The sequence below is a fragment of the Caloenas nicobarica genome, chromosome Z, assembly GCF_036013445.1.
Source record: "Caloenas nicobarica isolate bCalNic1 chromosome Z, bCalNic1.hap1, whole genome shotgun sequence".
NCBI classification, from domain to species: Eukaryota; Metazoa; Chordata; class Aves; order Columbiformes; family Columbidae; genus Caloenas; species Caloenas nicobarica.
The window spans coordinates 86,043,683-86,058,980 of NC_088284.1; the positions used below are offsets into that span (position 1 = coordinate 86,043,683).

At 37.6% G+C, this 15,298-nt stretch overlaps 1 protein-coding gene across 3 annotated transcripts in view; it reads left to right on the forward strand.

The window, feature by feature from the left end:
• The window catches only part of NEK7 (NIMA related kinase 7), a 75,388-nt gene that overhangs the window by 20,610 nt on the left and 39,480 nt on the right, over nt 1-15,298 (forward strand). For 2 of the 3 annotated variants that reach the window (XM_065656275.1, XM_065656276.1), the window contains exons 4-5: nt 9,548-9,610; nt 10,126-10,236. The exons of the other annotated variant lie outside the window; for it this stretch is intronic. In XM_065656275.1, the coding sequence (XP_065512347.1) occupies nt 9,548-9,610; nt 10,126-10,236 (174 nt within the window). The remainder of the gene's footprint in view (nt 1-9,547; nt 9,611-10,125; nt 10,237-15,298) is intronic. 3 annotated transcript variants of the gene reach the window in all.

The window sequence follows — 15,298 nt, forward strand, 5'->3', positions numbered from 1 at the left end:
TCTAATGTGATAATATATTATGCAAATTCATGTACTTTTTATTAAATAAACGTCTGTAAGTAATTTTTCAGGTAATAATCATGCTTCAAAAGTGCATAAATCAAATAAGGTGTATATGTAGTCAAACTTGTAATAGTTGAAAGGAATTGCTGTTTCAAAGGACTGAAAATTATCTGAAACAAATATAAGCTAAAACTGTTCTTGAATATACAGCCCAGTGTTTCCTTCAGATTTCAGGATACAACCAAATTCGTATTATCGTGTTGATGAATACTATATATCTGTATGCAGGACCATGTATAGTAACTAAACGTGATTGCACCAAGGAATTAAGTGAATCGAATTGTTCCAAATATTTTATTGAGCACCCGGAATATTTCCAAGATTTGCAGCTTAGCTGGTAGCGAAACAGCAGTTCTGTCACAGAAGATGGAAGAGCAGCAAGCTGGTTAAGTTACTGTGGCCAAGAAACAAGCCCTTGTAAATTTTAGTGTAAGAAATGGGTTGATTATTTGTTCAGATATTTTGTCTTTGCAGTTAGCAACTTTTAAAATATTTAAACCAGAAGTAACAGTTTAAATGAAAAACTCCTGCTTTTTTGTTGTCACACAGGCAAAAGGCAGCTTGAGCTAAGGCTCCATCCAGTATTATTTCCATTGTCTTTTTGTTTGGAGCTGCTCAGAGGTGTTTGTTTTAAGACAAATTCTCTGCTAGATTTGTTTTGAAAATTCCTTGGCAATGTGTGTTTAGTTTTGAAATCGAAACTAAAACTTTCATTTCATTTCTGATCTCTTGAGATATGTTTAGTGCATTACTTGAAGGAGTACTTCCATCAGTTTTGAAGGGGTTTTTTGTTACCTTTATATATTGCAAAACAATATGTGTCAGATTTCATAGGTTATTTTGTAGCGTTTCTGGATTTTAATAATTTTCTTTTTGCTGTGCTAATGCATGCACTGTAAATTTCTGTCGTACCTTGACTTGCTGTTCCATTTCTGTGATTTCCTGTGCTCTGCGGCACCAGGAGGCAGGGCTAGTCCTGGCAGTCATAAAAAAAGAGGCTTGGTTCCCCCTTCTGGGAAAACTGCCAGATAAATACTACTTCAAAAGCTGAAATATATTCTAAGAGCTTTGATCAACAGTCTTAAAACATTAGGCTAATTCTTCCTTCATTTTCAGTGCGTGAGAAACTAAAAAAGGTCAAATGTAACTTGAAATGCATGTCAATTAAGTAGATGTGGAATGCCTGGGTACTTGAAGAAAGTCATAAAGTCCAGCGTCTCACTGTTAACTATGAAATTTTTATAACTGTGCTTGCATTAAGAATACAGAGGCATTATAGCATGCATACTTGTAACAGTATTTCAAAAGTCAGTATGTATAGCTGTATTTTCACATCAGATTTACCAATTTGATGAAAGATTTTCTTCAGCTCGTGAAGACATAGTGCTGTCCATATACAGGTGATAGTTTCTACAGCAGAAAAGCTTTCTTGTTTAATTTTTATTGATTCATTTAATGAATTCCTAAGGATATACTTGGTGATTAGTAGGAAATAGGGTTAAAGAGTTGTGGCTCTCCCAAATGGCTTTATCCTGATACTGTTCCGATTGTCTTAAGTTATCTAACATGTGCTGTTGGTTTTCTATTGAATGTTATTGCCTAGTGTTATGTCAGGAGGGGCTATGTTCTGTGCTATGTGAAATCACTTTCCTTATGAAGGCTGAATGTATGTAGAAGTATTATTTGAATGGAAAGTGAGATTTGGTTAACCTGTAAGGGGAAAAAAGATTCCTAATTGTGCGATGAAATATTACCTGGAGTTCGAAAGGCTCATGGCAGCACATAACACTTGGCACAGCCATTTCAGATTGCATAGTTCACATGTAAAGCTGTTCCATCTGAACAGAAGACCGTTGTAATTTTTACTTTACTTCTGTGACCTTCTCTAAGATTCCCTAGAAATACTTTTGTTAAATATAGTCACAATGCTTAATTTCACTGTAAAATTTGTTTTCCTAGATGTCTTTTGGTGAGAAGTGATTGCTTTTCTGAGGAGCTCTTTTGCGTCTGCTCTGTGATAGTGCTGCTTGCTTTTAATTTCAGTCATGTTTTCTTTTATTCAAATTAAAATCCTGCCTTTTTTTTTTTTTTTTCTGATTCCTCATTAATGGAAACTCAGCATAGATGAAACGGGAGGAATGCTTCTTTACAAGGGAGAGGCTCTCTTCTCTTTATTTTAGACCTGTGCATGGATTCTACTTTCTGCATCTCCACGTTGAGCCTGTGTCTCTAAATGCTGTACTTAGTTTTAAATAACATAGCTGAGATCTGGACTTTCCTGTATTTTCCCATTTTTCTGCCCTTTCTCATCTCACATCTTAACTACTATATGCCTTCTTCTCTGATCTTGCAAGTTGTGTCTGTTCCACCCCCTCCCCGTTTTGTTTTCCTGGCTGGAGTGTGTGTACAGCTGTTCTCTTTATGTGTATTCAGTCAGTGGTTCCCCATGTTTGTTTCTACCTTCATGGTCTGATGTGACTTAGAATTCTTCACTTATCCTCTCTTCAAGAGTTACCGCATCTCTGGCCATTATTTGTTCCAAAAGGATTGCCAGTTTTGAGTTCTTAGAAGCTTTCCAACAAGAATGTTTATTTTCTGCTATTAAAATTTTATTTGGCTGAAATATGTACAATATTGATAAATGTTATATTAATGTGTACAAAATGCATGTTTGTGGAACTCAATGTGAGCAGAAGCAAATGGCAGTAAGATGCTGTGGGAGGAAGGACAAGCAGATGGTGACAGAAACCAGTCTTTCTGAATTTGTAGTTGCCACTGAGTCCAGTTAGCAGGAAGAAGTAGTATTATTGATTTGGTTTCCAGTAGGATGTGTAATGGAGTGAAAACTGTTTAATTTGCAGTTTCTTTCTAGTAATTTAACCAGCAGAATACACATAATTGTCTGTTGGGTCTTCTCCTTGTACCCTTTGTGCTTGATCATGTGTGGTTTGCCTTCTTTTAATTAAGGAAGGGGTATTTATGATAATTAGGTTCTCTGTTTTTGCATGGAACTACATTTGAGATGCTGTTGAAATATTACTGAAATAAAACCAGAATTAAAACCCAAATCTTCATTACTTCACTTTCACTACACTTTGAGTCAAAGAAACGTCAGGAAAGATCAACCACAGATAAACTGTGAAGGTAGCAGCATAAGTTTGGAGAGCTTCTAGATGAGTTTCTGGACATGTGTTAAGTCTGAGGGCCAAACTATACTGAAAGATCGTGCCTGAGGAAGGAGCAGCACATCTCTGCCACTGCCACCCCACGTAACCCGTGTGACAGAACCCTGAGGTACCGTGTGGCCTTCTGAGCCATGAGCGCTCTACTGGTCGCTTCCAAGGGGGAAGTAAGAAACTGCTAGATAATGGAATAAACGCTCGTTAAAAAAGCCTCAGAGGGCAAAAGAGTTGTAAATATCTAAAGTCAGTGACTGTAAGGTTATACGAGTTCACTTTATGAGCTATTTTAAAGTATAACTTAGCTACTCAAAATTTTAAACTTTTATATGAAACAGCGTATTTCAACAAAATTCGAGATTCATTACATTTCTGCCTTACATTGTTCCACCTTCTCTTTCATTCCAAAACTGGAGACCCTGATGTTAGAGATTCAGACAATGAATTCTTTTATCTAGCACTTCCATTCATTATTCATTATGCATTGTCAGTGGATTGCTACTTTAGGCCTGAATTAGAGATAATTAATCTTAAGAAAAGACTTGTAATTTCACACTTTATGAAGCTCTGTTGTCTCAGCACAGCAGTGCTGTGGTGCCAAAATACTCTAATGCTCATTGTTCCTATGCAGTACCATATCTCTTAATATTTATGTGCATTCAAGTCTTCATTTTGCTTGCTTGTCTGTAGGCTTATGTTACAGCAGTCACGTTTGCATTTTGCTTTGGAAATACTTTTTGGTATTTTTATTTTATACAGAATTTCGAACAGAAATAGGTTAAATTGTCGTTTAAATGGTGAGGTTGGAAAGACCTTTGTCCTTTTCAATACTGAAAAAGAAAACTTGAAACAGTGATGGACTTTAGAGCAAGAGGAATCAAGTAGATTCCCAACTGGGCGTGTCACTTCAGATGATGAGTTAAATTGGCTGCTGGTAATTGATCAGGTACAGTCTACACTTAGAAGCCAAGGCCTGGTGTTTACCAACATGTTCCTAAACCTCCTTCCTATGCACATACTCGTTCAGGAGCTCTGTTTGCATGTGTGAGCACGTATGTAAGAGCTTTACTCAGGAAGCCGATTTCATGTATTGCAACCTTTTTGTTGAGTATCTTACAATAGTTTAAAAACTATGCTAAAAATATCCATATCTCTTGGCAGTATGTAGAACTGATATTTCTAGAATGCTGAAAAAAAAAATTGTCATTACACCCACGTGAGGGTACTGGAGAAGTGATTCAGTGCAAAGTTGCCAGAGATCCCTTTAGTTGTTTACCACACAGAGGGGAATATTTTGGAATAAGTATCAATGTGTGCTTGTCCTTCTTCTCTTCCTTTTTATGTTGTTGATTGCAGCAGGAGATGAGAAACTGAGAGCTAAAAATGGACTTTTTGTTTCACTTATTGCTCTTGCTAACTGGAAGAAAATTGCTAAGGGCTTTAAAAATGTTATCTTAAGTATCTTCAGCTGTATTTGCCTAATTGTTTTCAGTTTTCACAGTAATTGCTAACTAAGGTATAGTGCTTACCTCAGTGAGATTTTTTTTTTATTACACTCTTCATGAAAACTGGCACATCATAAGCAAAAATTATATTAGATCTTTTTATTATTAGGTTTTCCTCAGCAAACATAATTCCTTTGTAGAAATGTTAATCTTATCATAGTCCTTGAAAATAGAAATTGGGGAAAAATAATTAAAATTTTAAATAAGAGTGTATTACACTGTGCAATTTGTGCTGACCGGAGAAACACACCTCCAACCTGAATTACCCTGTCATCCTGACCTCGTAAGTGGAGTTAAGAATTATGATTTATTATTAGTCTAATTAATGCCCTAGAAGTCTAATCAAAATGCAGCAGTTTTTATTGCTAGCCAATTACAGTGATGCTAGCACTTCTAGTCTAATTACTGCTCGTTCCCAATAATCAATGTCCACAAGCTTCTTCACGTCACTCTTCCAGTTTCCTGAGCTCTGCTGGGAGGAGGATGCTGCTGGTGGCTCGATGTGGGATGTGCCGGCTGCTTTCAAGCAGTCAGTTGCTGATGCTTTGTGTTGGCCCAAAAGTTTACTGATGTTAATCACACTGGTTTTGTTAAACCTTTATTGTATCTTCTATAATTTTCTTAAGACCGTGCAGTTGCACAAAGCTGAGCTGAATCTAAAAATCAAGTTAGGCGTAAGTCATCTGACTGTAATGACTTCATAACAGTTAAGTCTCTTGGCTGCAAAGGATGTGCTGCCTTAGCGAAATATGAGCTCAAAAAATAAGTTCAGGGCAAGAGAAGTCCAGCCAAAACATAGAAGGTTTTTGTTTTTTGGGTTGTGGGTTTTCTCTGTGTGTGTGTGTTTTTTTTTTTTTTTTAAATTATAGGGCTACAAACTGTGTGTGTGCGGGATAAATCTGTGCAACACACCTGCCAGAGAGGAGGGAGCACAAGCTGCTGACCTTTCAGGCTGGCTTGCTGAATGATAGTAGCTGAAGATAGTCTCCTTGCAAAGCTACAAACTGTTACAGCTGGGATGGAGGTACGGACATCTCTTCACATTGGCCAGCTAGCAGTAAATCAGAAGCGAAGGGCAGCTTCTCCTGCGTGGTCATCTGGTCTGCGGCAGCTCCTGTACAACTGGCCTCCTGACTGCTGCCAAGAGCCTTGTTGGATTTTGACATGCACTTGAAAGGATGTTCTTAAGCTCTTAAAGTCTTTCGTTGTGACTTCCGTTTTTCAGTGTAAAACGTTCTTCAGGGTTGAGTCATCTTGTGGTGATGAAGCATGGAGGTTTTCTCATTGTATTTACAGTGGCCTCCTTGTGAGCTGACATGGCTTATTACACTAGAGGACTCTGATCTGAACTGCAGCAGTTGGCAAAATGGAAAGATAATCTATTCAGAAAGAAAATCTCTGCAAGCTGTTTGAATCTAGTATGATAGGTCTCTTCAGAGGTTCTTCAAAGGCTGAGGATTGGAGGATTGGGTGTTGTTTTTTTTTCCTTTTGATTTGGGTTGTGTGTGTTTGGTTTGGTTTGGTTTTGGTTGGTTTTTTTCCAAATCTTATTGTTGGAGGAGCTAAAACTGAAATTCTGGATTTCTTGGAAATGCTACTTATAGTCTTTTGAGGTTAGATCCAGACCAAAGTCTAACGGAGAACCTCAAGAATGATACAGAGTAAATCTTCAGATTGTCTGTCTTTCTGTTTGTAATGATCAAAACACTCAGTTTTTCTGTATTGCTTTACGTCGCTCAGGTCGAAATATTCAGTTTATCTGAAGCTGTGACAAGTTTGCCACTCTGCCATATGAAGTGTAGCAAAAGTATAGGGCGTCATGTTTATAAAACTTGAGTTGGTCCTTTCATGAGAGTGGTTGCTTGGTCTAGTCTATTCCAGGCTGTTTAATAACAAATTAGAAATACTGGAAATACCAACCGGAGTACACAAACAAAATTTTACCTTTCTTTCCTGTGCCTTGATTCTAGATCTTTCACAGTCCTGAGCCTAGGGCTTTATTTTCGTTTTGTTGTTCCTCTATGAGAGGTACTGATTTATGTACCTGTCAGAGGCATAGCTTATTAAAAAAAAAAATTTGCTCACAAAATTTGCTTGTTTAGGCGTGTAGGGAAACACTCCTGGCATAGGTAAGTTAATGTGCCTCTTGGCATGTTGAAACAGTCATTAACAGGTGCAAACTGCCCTGTTTTTTCATACAGTGAAACTTGTTTGGTTTTGAATCTTTAAATTGTGCTTCGGGTAATTTCTTCAAATATTGCAAGTTAGATACAATTGTGTACAATTGTCAATCTTGTGTACAATTCTCAATCTAAAATTCTGTCTGCAACTCTGATTAGGTTCACTAGTGTGTTTGGAGTTCTCTGTCTATATCTAATTTCCATATCCTTTATAAGGAATGTTCTTATCTTGCTATTATCTTGAACTTAGCAAAAGCATGAAGCTTCAAGATGTTCCTCTATACCTGTCCCCTTTTTTTCCCTGCTTCCCACTACACACTTTCATTGATTGTTTTTGGGAGAGGGGGTATAAAATTTTCCACTTGCTGGTCTGGTAGGTTACAGACAAAGAGGATTATGATCTCATGCCCTCTCAGTACTTCCTCAGCTCGTGTGCTACCTCTCATACATAGAGCTTTCCTAAGTGTTTCCTAGAAAAATCATTACAGTCCTTCGTGACTGAACCAAATCCTAGGACTTCAGTCCATTGTCAAAACGATTAAAGAACCATGTTTTTTCATTCAGAGTTGAGATCTGTAACAGATGTGGGCTGTTTCATCGCCTTCACTAAGTTCACAACCTTAATTCATAAACTATCCTTTCTGTCTTTTCCATCAGTGTATTTACTCAGTACTACCTTTTTTCTTCTGCTACGTTAGAAATTGCTTTAGTTTCTAGTGTTAGCATTCCTTTCTTGTGACTTACTCTGCTGTGTTTCTGTTAACTCCCCCCCCAGTCTTCTCCTTGAATAACTGCTTGTAGCTCAGTCTATTTCCCATTGTTCTGCCATTAATATACAAGTAGTGAGATGGCTTATTCCCTTTCTTGTAAGTAGTTTTGTATTCTTTCTTTCCTTCTCCCCCTGTCGTTCTTCTTCCTATCTACATGCCTGGCATTTCAGTTCTTGACTCGCAGTTGTCTTTTTGTCAAAAAGTGAATCTTGTATCCACTTCAGGCTGTTTTTTTTCTTCTGTTATCTCTGAAGACAGAGCACGGATGTCTGCAGGGAAGCAGTGACTAGTGAAGAGCACGTGTGCTCCGTGAGGACTGTGCTCTCCATGGGTGAAGTCTCTAGACTTCTCCTTTCAGTTCGTTAAAGGAATGACAAACTCGTGCGTAGTGACATAGAAAATGAAACTGAGGTTTAGCAGATCAGATGTGGACTTCATGATTTGTCTGAACTTCTTTGGGGAGACTGAAAAAAGGTGTGATTCACATGGACAGTTACGCAGTCAGTTTTAGAGGTGTCCTCCTTGCAGACATTCAGTACTCCAAGTGCTGTTAATCATTGTTTTTGTTTCTGGAGTTGGTGGCAAGATATGAAATGGAAGTTGTCAGCTGTTGAGTTTTTGATCATTTGATCTGATGGAAGCAGGTACCAGTGATCTTCACAGCATATAATACATCTTTTCCTGGAGACTATCTGGAAAGAAATGGTGTGCATTGAAAAGGTGTAACTGGAAAAGGTAATCTCATAAATATTGTGGCTATTACTAAAACTCATAGTGTGTCTCTATTATTCTTCTGGATAGCTCAAAATGTAATAAGCAGACCACACAGGAGTTGCTGAGTGTGGTGTGTTGGTTGTGTGTGTGTTGTGGCTTTTTTTTTTTTTCCCTTCAGAAAGTAATGGCAAATGAGAGAGGAAGGGTTCCTTGAAGGAATATTGGTCCATTTTGGTCATTTCTAAGGGGAATAGTTGGTGGCAGTGTACGGAGATGCACATCTGAGAAAGTGAAGCGAGAAGGGAACCCGAAGGTGGTTTAAAAAAAAAAAAAGTGAAAAAGAAAGATATTAGATCAAATATAGGTGTGTAGAATGTGGATAAGAACTCTAATAGCAGGAAGAAAATACTCCAAACAAAAATCTAGATTAGTGGAAAGTAATGTGGTTAACTGGAGGAGGCAAAATGAGATATATTGCAAAGTAATTTGGAACAGATGGGAGGTGGGAAAAAAATGAAGAGCAGAGATGTTGAACTGTAAAAGGCTGTAAAAGTCAAGGTGACAGATGAGGGCTTAGGAAAAAGTGCTCTAGTAAACAAATTACAGAACCCAAATCACTTCTTTTCTTGCTGAAGGGGAGGAAATGGGAGAGAAAGAATTGGAGGTGACAGTGAAGTTTTGATCCTGAGAGAGTAAAAGTGGATGTGTTATTTGGAGTAGAAAAGGAAGACTGTGGCAAGAGAGTAGGAAAAAAAAGGAATACTCAGTACTAGAAAGAATCAGTTTGTGGTAATGTGTGGCAGGAATGGGAGAGGAAGCTGACATTTGGATTAGAACCAGCTTGAAGACAATGTGCTGAACTATTGCTGTGTGTTTGAACAGACATGCGGAGGTGGCAATTAAGTCATTGGAAAACTTGTTCTTACGAGGAACTTGTTTCCTACGAGGGAGCTAAAAGCAACATAGCAGTGAATCAGTACATCGGAGCATTAGGAATATTTCTTACTGCAGTGTTACGTCTTGCCATGAAATGCATAACTCAAGTTGCTCTATGAGTGCTATGAAATAATGACAATGATCATTCAATTTGCTATATTTTTATCACTTAATAAAAATGTCTTATCTGTTGTGTATAGATATTTGATTTAATGGATGCCAAAGCCCGTGCTGACTGCATCAAAGAAATAGATCTTCTTAAGGTAAAATATTTGTTTAAAAATGTGCAGCCATCGTCAAAGTACATAAAGTTTTTCATAGATATATTTGAGGTGTCCACTGTTGTCTGTGTAGCGTTTTCATAAGCTTCACTTAACGAATTTTGTAGTCTTCATTACTTTAAAAAATAATGTTGGGAAGTAAATCCTATAGAAAAATAGGTAACTTTTCGAGTAGAAATTTCTGCTAAAACCACAGGTATTGTAAATAACTGTGTCCCGTGTACAGTAAAGTACTGATTTTAAAAATTGACTGTTGTTTCAGATAACAGTTTAGCATGCTATTGCATAGATACATTGAAGCAAAATTCCTCTAAAATTGCAACTTCAGTCATCATGTTGATCCTAAAATGCCATTGTGTTCTTGCAAAATGTTTATCTATAAATGCTTCTCATTGCATTGTACTGAAATAGATATACATAAGAATGCTTCATATATCCTTTTTAAAATATAAGATGTGCTCCACACTAAAATGTGCATTATTATTCTGCTTTCTTAGCAACTGAATCATCCAAATGTAATTAAATATTATGCCTCATTCATTGAAGACAACGAACTGAACATAGTGTTGGAATTAGCTGATGCTGGAGATCTCTCTAGAATGATAAAGGTAGGCATTAACTTTAAAAAAAAAAAATAAACGCTTGTAACATTTAACTTCTTTGGTGAAACACAGTGAAAATATTGGGAACTGTGGAGGAAAGTGGAGTGCTTGGACTCAATTTTTTAGATGTGTGTCCAATATTGGTGCTTATGTAAGTATTTTTAACACTGTTGCCCAGAATGTAAGTGCAGATGGGGACATAACTAGACTGAAATTATATTAGTGCTGGGGAGAGGAGCAAAAGCATAAAGAAAAGCATTGTCACCTCCATTTCGATCAATCCATTTTGATGGCACCCCTGATTTTTGGCACAATTGTGTTCTGTGTTCCAATATTCTATTATCTATACTAGTAGTGAAAGCAGAGAAGGATAGCTGTATAAATGTAACTACTCCGACACTTATACAGTCCCAAAATTACATTTGGCCCTTTGAAGGCAACCGTGAGGCTGATGCGGCCCCTGGTGAAAATGCGTTTGACACCCCTGCTCTAGACCTTGAACTTCAACTGCTAACCACTTTAGCAAACAAAATAAAGTTTAAAATGGAAATAACTGCATTGTTTTATAGGTCTGGTTAAATACTCCTTTATCTTGAGACTAACAAACATTCTGAAAATATATTTTTATATTGGGTTGAAATCACATGCAGTAAACTTACTGATATGTGGCTGTGCATTATGGGTTAATTGCTTTGTTTTGCCGTTTTACAATATTTGTTCTTTACCTAATCAGAAAAATTTATCCAAGACCTGTTGTACAAAGTTGTGTTCTGAAAAATATGTTAGCTTTTAACTAACTTTTTTGATTTTTGTTTGTCATCTGACAACCACTGCCCTTCTTTTTCTGCCCTTTTTCTAGTAGGTCTTGGTTTCAGGATGTCCCCTGATGTACTTTCTTGTGTGCACACCAAGGTTATTGTTGTCAGCACAGCGTAACTCTGGGAACAGATAATGCCAGTCAATTAGCCTTTGCTCAGCAACAGCTGGGCACAGAACAGAGTTCTGCTGTCCTGCTTAGGACCTACATGAATAGACAATGGTAATTTTGTCATTAATGGCTTTCATACTGATTTGGGTTGGTGGGTTTTTTTTAGCTTTTGAAGAATTTTCCCTTCTAAATTGATAATTGTAAGGTAGGACAGTCAAAATTTGCTTCTAAACATGCTGACAGCATTCTGTTAATATTTATATCCAAATCTGATATTTTTTTTTCATCTCATGAATTATTCATTCGGTGGGTTTACATTTCATAAGACATAAAGGAAGGTTTGTCTTTTCTTTTGAATGTTCAGTTTTGACACAACAGTTATTAATATGAGTACTCTGTGACAGATTGCCTTGTGGCATGTCTGGTCTTATGACCCATTGAAGCTTTTTCTTTTTCTCCCACTTTTTTTTTTTTTTTTTTTTTAAATTTTAAATCCTGTGTGTGAATAATGACTTCCGCAGTGCAGTTGGCCTCATTACACCTTGTCCAAGTTGGTGGGTATTTCTTACAGGCTCGATCTTGGAGGCACTTTGTGATTGTCCTCTTAACACAGGGATCATGTTTAATGTAGCAAACTTAGATTGCTGTTTGATGTTAATGACAGCCTATCAGGCTATTATTAAATATGTATGAGGTGTCACAATGCACTCCGTCTTCATGCTGCTGGTGGTGGAAATGATTTGGTAGACTGCTTGGGTGGTAAGAGTTTAAATGTGGGATGCATCAGTTAACTAGCATCCTCTTAAAAAAGTATTTTTAACATTGCCTGAAAAATGATATGGAAACTTCCTAGCAGAATGGCTGCCTGTCACACTACTAAGGTAAATAACGGTGTTGTGTTATTAAAACAAACAATGCTTTGGTTTCCAGTGTTCTTGCTAGAATGCTGTTCTGTGTTTGTTGGAAGATGTTGAGGCACCCACAGAAGAGTGTTTGGGTACCAGGCTTCTTGTGTGATTTGTAGAAAGGATCAAGTATGTTTTTGAAATTGTAAATGACCACAGCTTGAATGACACTGAAACCAATGTTAATGTGAGGGAAAACTAATTAACTAGTTTACTTGGGTATCTGTTATGGCATTACTGGCACATCAGAGAACATTTGCAAAGCTGCTGTGCCTCACAGTGCACCTTAATGAGTTCTTTAGTTCTTCCCTTAATGAACCACATCCTTCTTGCCCAGCTTTTATATCATCCCTCTTGTTACCTGTGAATAATACACTCTTTGTCCCCATTGAACAGACAACTGAGGAAAATCATTTGGTGCATTCATGTGGCCTATAATAGAATTCATAGAATCTGCTGTATGTCCAAAAAAAAAAAAAGACAGCTGTGCATTGGCATTTACAAATCATATAATGAAGTCAGGGGTGTCTTGTGTTCTCTCTGTGTGTTTATGTATATACATACAGAGATTTAATCTACCTTATTTTTTTTTAATTACCTCTGTCACAGGAAGATGTTTCAGTACAGCCTCCATTTGCAAAAGTGTGAGGATCCCAAACTGAGGTTTTCTTATCTTACAGCTCTTAATGGCCTGGTAGAATTCTTGAATGTGGCATGTCAGTAATACTGAGAAGCAAATGTTTTCAGTGAGGGGAAATACTTGCATTTGACTTACATTTGGTCTTGTGCTGGAGTATGTACCTCAGTACTGTGTAACCTCTGTGTAGGGATGGTGAAAGAAGGAAAAATTCTTGAGTTTCTGTATCTGTGAATTAGGCTGCTGGATACTATTACATCAAAAATTTTACCAGTAAATAATTAGTAACTCATGTGCTAGTTCCCAGTTGCTTGTGGTCTCTTGCTGGTGTCTCCAGTCTCTACTATGGAATGTGGTGATGGTCCATAGCTACCAAGGCCAAGGGTAGTTCATGACAACTCCTGTTGTTACTTTGTAGTACCATCTCCTTTTGCAATACAAAAATATGTTGTAAAGCAGGTTTGAGGCTTGATCCCTTTTCCTGTTAGTCATGGTTTTCTTCCACCGTAAACAGTGACAGGGCAAAAATTGTTCTGTGAACTTTTTTGGATTGGGATTTTTTTTTTAAAGAAACAATTTATATGCTGGATAAAGAAAATGCCGTAAATAAAGAAGAATCTACTAATTGCATTAATCAAGAAAATACGTTATGATTCAGTAAAAAGAGCTAGTTAGTAAATTCTGTGCTGAAGATGTTGAAACAAGGGAATTTGAACTATCTTGTAGAATAGCTAGCGTATTATTTAAGATTAAATATAAAATTATTAAAAAGGCTTGTAAGAAGGGATGTTATCCAGACACTGAAGTGTTGTGGTTGGTTGGTTTGTTTGTTTTAAATCAGCAATAAACTTCTAGGTTTCTGCACATATTTTTAGTTTTTCTGGCAAATAATCTTAGCACACAAAAAATGCAAACTTTAAACTGAATATGTCATACAGATCTTCAGGAAGTTAATCATGCTTTGGGAACAAGCATGAAAGCTTTCATCTAAAAAGTTGAAAATGTTTGCATCTTTTTCAAGGTAGATGGAAAATAATTTGACTTCTACAAAATGTCACCTAGGCCCTTCACCCACTCTTCAGAGAACACTTTTTGGTTTATTATTTTCAGCTTTAAATAAAAACCAAACCAAAACAAAAACCTATAATTAACTAGCTAAAACAAGACAAATATTTAAAAACTTTTCATCAGTACAAAGTTCGTATTAATATATCTCAGGTTTCTGTAGTTGGGCACAATAAATTTTTATAGGACAGTAAATCACAGTGATAGTCATTTCGTTCCAAGCAACTGATGCTTATCTAAATAGCTGATTGTGGCAGCTGGAGCTCTGTTTAGTCTTGTTTGAAATCTCATTGATTATCATTTTCCGTTCACTGGTGGTGGATATTTTGGGCTTCAATGTGTGAAATTATATTGAGCAATTTCTCTTCTCCACATGGTCTGGGATGCAGATCCTCCTTCTTTTCCCTATGCCAAAATATATTAGCAGTGAGGTTTTTTGGAACTTGTTAGCAGTACTCCAGGGCTGACTAACTTGCCTTTGCTGCATTGTGGGACAGCTTGTCTTTTTCAGGGGCTTAAAGAGTGGGAGCAGTTTTAGCTTCAGTCCCTGGCAGCTTTGCCAGCCCAGAGCGCTGCTCCTGCCCGTGTGAAGCCACCACCACTCGGCTGCAGAATCCACGTGGCTGCAGCCCCAGTGTGTTACAGCGCTCAGGTGGCTCCAGGGTGAGGCGATGGCCTTCGGGGAGTTATAGAGATGTTGGAAGGGCAGTGGATTTGGAAAGAACTAAGGGACATGGGGCGGTTATTACAGTTTGCCCTGAGCGTCCGGTGGTGTCTGTGAGACTGGACAGCACAGCATGGAGGGTTATTCACATCGTTCTGAACTTGGGTTATGATCAGGGGCAGGTCAGGAACTTCTGCATGAGTTGCTTTTGAGGACTGAGCAGTGCATCTTGCTCCACTGATCTTCAGCATGGCAGAGTTGGGGGGGCACGTTCGTCTACAGAAGCTAATTACTTTATCTGCGTGCAAACTGGCTGCCCTGGATGGCTAGTAGCCCACAATTAACCGTTCTCTCACTGCAGTGAAGCTGGTTATGTTGCTGAGAATGGAAACTTGTCACTTGTGGTTTGTGTTTTGTTTTTTTTTGTTGTTGCCGTGGTGGGTTTTTTTGGTGTGTGGCATGTTGTGGGTGTGTGTGTTTGTTTTTTTTTTTGTTTGTTTGTTTTGTTGTGTGTTTTGTGGTGTTGTTGTTTGGTGTGTGTGTGTTTTTTTTTTGTTGTTGTTTTTTTTTTTTTTTCTCCCCCAAACTATTTTCTGGTGGATTGCTGTCCTGGGAATGTGCTAGAAATAGAGATGGTTTTTCAGACAGTGGGGTTATCTGATGAATGTTGATAGCACATGCTACCTATAGTTTGACTTCATTTAATTATAAGAGTGATAATTTTCTTTCGCTATGGTAATTGGAAGATTTTGGAGAGTGCGAAATTAGGGAAACACCTGTGTAAGGAAGGGGTGCAGTGTCAGAATTTAGCAGGTCAGGTGTTTACCCCTTCCCAGGGCATGACCCAATGTTTTGGGACTCTCATCTAT